Source organism: Aegilops tauschii, chromosome 5, assembly GCF_002575655.3.
Source record: "Aegilops tauschii subsp. strangulata cultivar AL8/78 chromosome 5, Aet v6.0, whole genome shotgun sequence".
NCBI classification, from domain to species: domain Eukaryota; kingdom Viridiplantae; phylum Streptophyta; class Magnoliopsida; order Poales; family Poaceae; genus Aegilops; species Aegilops tauschii.
The window spans coordinates 12,849,328-12,856,346 of record NC_053039.3 but is presented as its reverse complement, the minus strand read 5'-3'; the positions used below and the strand labels follow the sequence as shown (position 1 = coordinate 12,856,346).

Genomic DNA, 7,019 nt, shown 5'->3' with positions numbered 1-7,019 from the left:
ATGTCAATAGTGAATTTTAATGAATTGCAATCAAATTTGAATTGGTTTAAAGTTAATCTGATTCTGACCCACAATTTGGAGGTTAGAAATCACTGAAATTTTGTGAACATTTTTTTAAAATTTCACAGAAAACAGTTTATTCCCACAAAAAATCTAGTGTCTCTTGCATGAATCAAAGAGTTCTAAAGCTAAGCACTATCGTTAGCACACTATAACAGTGTAGGACAGTACCGTGGTGGGCCCACCAGCTAACCGCAACCTTAAAACCGAGCGCGGTCAGCAGCGAGTCCAAACACTCTGACACAAAGAAGCTTCCTTTCCTCGTCCCCAGCCATGCCGCCCGCCCGCCCCTTCCACCCCCCACTGCACCTCGCCGTCGCCGCCCTCCTCCTCTCCACCCTCCTCCATGCCGCCTCCGCCGCGACGTCCCCCGAGGTGGACGCCCTCATGGCCTTCAAGTCGTCCCTCGCCATCCCTCCCGCGGCCGACCCGTTCTTCGCGTCCTGGGACGCCTCGGCCGCCACGCCCTGCAACTTCACCGGCGTCACGTGCCGCGGCTCCGCCGTCACCGCGCTCTCCGTACACGATCTGAACGTCTCCGCCGAGTCCGTCCCGTTCGACGTCCTCTGCGGCTCGCTGAAGTCGCTCGCCACGCTCTCGCTCCCGTCCAACGCGCTCGCGGGGACCATCGCCGGCGTCGACGCGTGCGTGGGGCTCCAGGAGCTCACCCTCCCCTTCAACTCCTTCTCCGGTGAGATCCCCGACCTCTCGCCGCTCACCGGGCTCCGCACGCTCAACCTCTCCACCAACGCCTTCTCCGGCTCCTTCCCCTGGTCCGCGCTCGCCGCCATGCCGGGCCTCCAGGCGCTCTCCGCCGGGGACAACCCGTACCTCACGCCCACCAAGTCCTTCCCGCCCGAGATCACCAGGCTCACCAACCTCACCAAGCTCTACCTCTCCGCCGCCAACATCGCCGGTCCCATCCCCGCGGGCATCGGGCGGCTCACCAGGCTCGTCGACCTCGAGCTCGCCGACAACCCCCTCACCGGCGAGATTCCTCCGGCGATCGCCCAGCTGGTGAATCTCCAGAGCCTCGAGCTCTACAACTGCTCCCTCGCCGGCGCTCTCCCGCGGGGGTTCGGGAGGCTCACCAAGCTGCAGTTCTTCGACGCGTCCCAGAACCAGCTCACCGGCGGCCTCTCGGAGCTCCGATCCCTCACGCGGCTCGTCTCGCTGCAGCTCTTCTACAACGGGCTCTCCGGAGAGGTGCCCCCCGAGTTCGGCGAATTCAGGGAGCTCGTCAACCTGTCGCTCTACAACAACAGCCTCACCGGCGAGCTGCCGCAGAAACTGGGGAGCTGGTCGGCGCTCAACTTCATCGACGTGTCCACCAACCTGCTCACGGGTCCGATCCCGCCGGACATGTGCAGGCGCGGCACCATGCTGAAGCTGCTGATGCTGGAGAATCGATTCTCCGGCGAGATTCCGGCGACGTACGCGACCTGCACGACGCTGCAGAGGTTCAGGGTCAGCAAGAACTCGCTCACCGGCGAGGTGCCCGAGGGAATCTGGGCGCTTCCAACAGCCGAGATCATCGACCTCGAGGGCAACCAGTTCACCGGTGGCATCGGCGACGCCATCGGGAAAGCCGCGTCGCTCACCAGTCTCCACCTCGCCGGGAACAAATTCTCCGGCGCGATACCCTCGTCGATAGGCGACGCAGCGAAGCTGCAGAGCATTGACGTGTCGTCGAACGAGCTCTACGGCGAGATACCAGCGAGCATCGGCAAGCTGGTCCATCTCGAGAGCCTGGACATCGCGGGGAACGGGATCAGCGGAGCCATCCCGGCGAGCCTCGGGTCGTGCTCGGCGCTCAGCACGATGAACCTCGCCGGGAACAAGCTCACCGGCGCGATCCCGTCGGAGCTGCGGGGCACGAGTCTGAATTTGTTGGACATTTCGAGCAATGAACTCTCCGGCGCCGTGCCGGCGATCCTCGCCGAGCTGAAGCTGAGCTACCTAAACCTGTCGGACAATCGGCTCGACGGGCCCGTGCCGGCGGGGCTGGCCATCTCGGCCTACGGCGAGAGCTTCCAGGGGAACCCCGGCCTGTGCGCCAACAACGGAGCCGGCTTCCTCCGCCGCTGCACGCCGGGAGACGGTGGCCGTTCGGGGAGCACCGCGCGCACGCTCGTCACCTGCCTCCTCGCCGGCATGGCGGTCCTGCTCGCCGTCCTCGGCGTGGCGATATTCATCAAGAAGCGCCGGCAGCACGCGGAGGCCGCGGCCATGGCCGGCGCCGGCAAGCTTCTGTTCGCGAAGAAGGGGTCTTGGAACGTCAAGTCGTTCAGGATGATGGCGTTCGACGAGCGGGAGATCGTGGGCGGCGTCCGGGACGAGAACCTCATCGGCAGCGGCGGGTCCGGGAACGTGTACCGCGTGAAGCTCGGGTGCGGCACCGTGGTGGCGGTGAAGCACATCACCCGGACCCGCGCCGCGGCGGCCGCGAGCGCCGGCCCGACGGCGGCCATGCTGCCCCGGTCGGCGTCGGCGTCGGCGCGGCAGTGCCGCGAGTTCGACGCGGAGGTGGGCACGCTGAGCTCCATCCGGCACGTGAACGTGGTGAAGCTGCTGTGCAGCGTGACGAGCGAGGACGGCGCGGCGAGCCTGCTGGTGTACGAGCACCTCCCCAACGGCAGCCTCTACGAGCGGCTGCACGGCCCGACCGCCAGGAAGCTGGGCGGGCTCGGCTGGCCGGAGCGGTACGAGGTGGCCGTGGGCGCCGCCCGGGGGCTGGAGTACCTCCACCACGGCTGCGGCGACCGGCCCATCCTCCACCGCGACGTCAAGTCCAGCAACATCCTCCTCGACGAGGCCTTCAAGCCCCGCATCGCCGACTTCGGGCTGGCCAAGATCCTGGACGCCGGCGGCGGCAAGCAGGGCGAGCCGTGGTCGTCGTCGGGCGGCGCGGTGGCGGGCACGGTGGGGTACATGGCGCCGGAGTACGCGTACACGCGCAAGGTGACGGAGAAGAGCGACGTGTACAGCTTCGGCGTGGTGCTGCTGGAGCTGGCGACGGGGCGCGCGGCGGTGGCCGACGGCGAGGACGTGGTGGAGTGGGCGTCGCGGCGGCTGGACGGGGCCGGGAACGGGCGGGAGAAGGCGATGGCGCTGCTGGACGGGTCGGCGGCGCGGGAGGAGTGGGAGAAGGAGGAGGCCGTGCGGGTGCTGCGCGTTGCGGTGCTGTGCACGAGCCGCACGCCGGCGGTGCGGCCGTCGATGCGGTCCGTGGTGCAGATGCTGGAGGACGCGGCCGTCGGGCGCGAGTGCTCCGGCAACGGCAAGCCCGCCCTGGAGGTCAAGGTCGTCGTCGCCTAGCCGTTCAAAGTTATTTCAGTGTCTGAACTGAACATTTTGGATCAGCGCTAGCCGTCCGATCGGAGCAACGGACGGCCGAGATCTGAGCAGGCGCGTTCAAGCGTGTGTAGAGCATGTAGCATGTGGTGTGTTAGTAGTAAAGATAAAGATTGTTCGTTGGTGAAGAATTACCCAACCAATCTTGTGTGTGTACTCGTAGGAAATTACCAGTGGCATCATCCATTCTGCTTGGTAGATCAATCATTGGCAGGTCAAACTACCCAGTGAAAAAAATACAGTACTCTTGGCCAAACATACATTCTCTCTGATTGACTGACTTCTCAGCCTGGATTTCTGCATAGAAAATTACGGTACTAAGAGCAAAAATGAGCATCTCCATTTTGCTTACTGAATCCATAGTTGGCAGTCAGGCAGGTCGTCAAAGCAAAGCAGTAAAAAAATAATCTAAGCAGCACCTACATTCTCTCTGACTGCCTGGATTTCTGCAGAGAAACATACATTAGTAAAAGAGCAAGATGACCCTTGAGAGAGAGAGAGAGAGAGACAGAGATGCGTTGTCCAGCTGACACACACACACATGCCCGGAAGGGATGCTTCCAAACAAACAAACAAACCGCGCGTCGCCGGAAATCGGTTCGGGGTTGGCCGGTTTCGCGTATGTACGTACGTCGCCGTCGCGGTTGGGTGACGGACGCCAACTGTCCGCGAATCAGTGCAGAGATGGGCGATCCGCCACGTTTTTCAGGCAAGCGCGTAGACTTTCTTTTTTTGAATGTTAAGCGCGTAGACTTTCTTGCACGTTTGAACAGCATCAGCACCGGCACTGCTGCGGCTGCGGCTGGTGGTGCCTCGTGTGACATGGCACTTTTGTCTCCTAGTATCGTATCTTATCCTGTCCACCGACCTACTACCTCTGTCCATTCAAAGTATATGCATCCAGCTCGTGCCCTAAGTCAAACTTTTAAAATTTTGACAAACATTTTAAAGAAATAGCAGAATTTACGGCACCAAATTAGTATCGGTAGATTCGTTTTAAAATATACTTTCATAATACACTAAGTTGGTCAAAATTTTAAAACTTTGATTTGATAAAAGGTATGAGTACACTTATTCACGGATAGGGGAGCACTAATATCCTTTTTTTGCCATGAACGAAAACTGAATAACAATGCCGCGTTCATTCTGAAAAATCAAGTGAAAACCAATCATATCCACTGTCTTCTTAATGCGCGCTTGGATGCGCCGTTTTCCAGTTGTCAAATTAATTATGTCTTTTTTTCTTTCAAGGGATGTTGTGGCAATTCATATTTCACGCACACCGTGGAGGCGTCAAGCAAAGGTGGACCCTCACGTGCACTGTTTGGCCGGGCATGTAGGACGGTACTACTTCTGATTTTGGGAGGGTTCCGTTAGTTTTTCATTTCTTTTCGTATCTATCATTTTTTTCCTTTTCATGTTTGTTATTATATGTTTTTTATTTTTCATATTTTTAAAATTTATGTACATGGTTCAGTTTATGAATATTTTTTGAAATTCTGGAATATACTTTAAATTGGTGAGCATTTTTCAAATATGTGAACAAATCCAAGCAGTATAGAGACTAAAAAAATCTTGAACCCCATACTAAATTTCAACATACGTGTAGCCCTCATGTAGATCACTCTAGCCCACTCATTAAAAAATTATCTTTCTCAGCTAAGGTGAAACCAAAGTCATTGTGAGCATGTCTCTATCCAAAGATCGGAAGGTTCGTCGGATCTTTCAAAATTCCATGATGTCACCAAGATCAAATTATGCAACAAGAGAAACAATAAGAAATTCCAGTGATATATCTCATTTAACACCCCACACATCATATGTGCAATGTCGCATATCACATATGCTCTAGTCGTACCTGCAACTCCGCATGGTATCGCTCTGATACAATAGTAGGGGAATGTGCTACACAAAAAAATGGTGCGAGTCTTACCTCAGGAAGAGCCGTGTCGGGTGGTAGGTGCGACATATGCCAACGGGTGGCTTATCATTGTGGGAGCTAGTAAGACATCGCCGGTGCCTGGAAACGGGATAAGGCGAAGACATGCACGCCGGCGAATCTTACCCAGGCTCGGGGCTCTCTGTGGAGATAACACCCCTAGTCCTGCTCTGCCTGCGGGGTCTCCGCATGATCACTAGATCAACACAAGTAGCTACAAGTGCTCCTTGAGCTGTTTGGCTAGGGGAAGAAGAAGGGCAAGGCTAGCTCTCCTTTTCTTTCTATGTGGTGTGTAAAACTCTATGCATGGGTGTCCTGGGGGATTTATATAGGCCTACCCCCAGGGGTACAATGGTAATCCGGCTGGGTGCGGGTCCCAGCCGCCAGTGTCTGTGCTCGCCGGCTTCTCCGTCGGCCGTTGGGGCCCGCCGACTGGTGGGTCCCGCCGGCTGTCGGCCTCTTGGCCGACAGGCCGGCCCCATCGCCTGGGGGCCTTGTCGGCAGCTGGTTACTGTTGCCTCGCCCCTGATGACGAAGGCTTTGTCGAGGTAAGCGTGGCGACAGTGCCGCCGCCTAGCGGGCTCTCACTGTAGCCTCACCTCGTCTTGTCTCCTTAATGATGCACATGTTTCGAGGGAGGGAGGTAGCCGGCTATTGGGAGCTGGCTACGCCTCAGGCCGACCAGGGGAGGCCGGGCCGCCTTTGAGCGTCTCTCTGGCTGAAGGGGCCCGCCGCCCGCGGGCCGTACTGGCGCCTGTCGTGGGTGACGTCGAGGTCAACATGGCTACAGTGCCGCGCCGGACGGGGGATGGCTGACCCGTACGGCGCCCTGTGGCCATGCATGTTCCGGGATTCGGGGGTGATAGGCTGTACTGCGGCCATGCCCCGTCTTATCACCGTTATGTGGGTGCAGCCCTGGTGGGTGAAGTCTTGGCCGGCTTCTGGGAGTCGGCCTTCTTCATGGCCGGCTTCTGGGAGTCGGCCTTCTTCATGGCCGGCTTCTGGGAGTCGGTCTTCTTAGGGCCGGCTTCCTGGAGTCGGCCATCTCGTAGCTTTCTTCGGGAAGGTTTTTGAGGCCGGGTCGCCTTCTGGTAGTCGGCCTTGGGGATAGCCGGCCAGAGGAAGGCGGCCCCATGCTCTGGATGCTTGAAGGCTCGATTGGCCTGATAATTTTTCGAAGAGCCAGGGGGAGTCGGTTAGGCTACCCGTGGCCATTTACTCCGACAGTAGTCCCCAAAGCTGGTTGGGCTTCGAGGCTGAGAGGAGGTTGAGAAGCTCGGTCAGCTTCTTATCTTGACGAGCCAGCAGCTGGGAGCCGGCTTCGGTTGGGTGCGCCGTCTTGGCGAAACTTCTGAAGTCTGAAGGCGGGAGTCGGTTGGTGCGCACGCCGGGTTGCGAGCCGGCCGCTCGCCGCCCGCGTGCCACGTGGCACCCTCCGGCTGAAAAAAGCCTGCCAACCCACGCGCGCGAAAGGACGTCGCCGCAGGCCGGGGGCCCACCACTCCTACGGCTAGGCCCAGGCGCGGATTATCTGTGGCCCATAGCGGGCCGCATGCCTTCCGGCGGCAGTTTCTGCACGTCGTTAGGGCGCAATAATCGCGGGACGTGGGGGAGTGGGCGCAGTTAATCCCACGTCCCCCCACGCCTCGCCTCCTAGGCTTCGCCA

At 58.8% G+C, this 7,019-nt stretch overlaps 1 protein-coding gene across 1 annotated transcript; it reads left to right on the top strand.

The window, feature by feature from the left end:
• The first annotated feature begins 295 nt into the window (after positions 1–295).
• On the top strand, positions 296–3,670 carry LOC109780567 (uncharacterized). Its single transcript, XM_020339148.4, has one exon. It carries the CDS (start codon positions 334–336, stop codon positions 3,376–3,378), a length of 3,045 nt encoding a protein of 1,014 aa, XP_020194737.1. The 5' UTR covers positions 296–333; the 3' UTR covers positions 3,379–3,670.
• The last annotated feature ends 3,349 nt before the right edge of the window (positions 3,671–7,019 follow it).

Coding starts and splice junctions, on each gene's coding strand:
- LOC109780567 (XM_020339148.4), top strand. CDS start 334: ATGCCGCCCGCCCGCCCCTTCCACCCCCCACTGCACCTCGCCGTCGCC.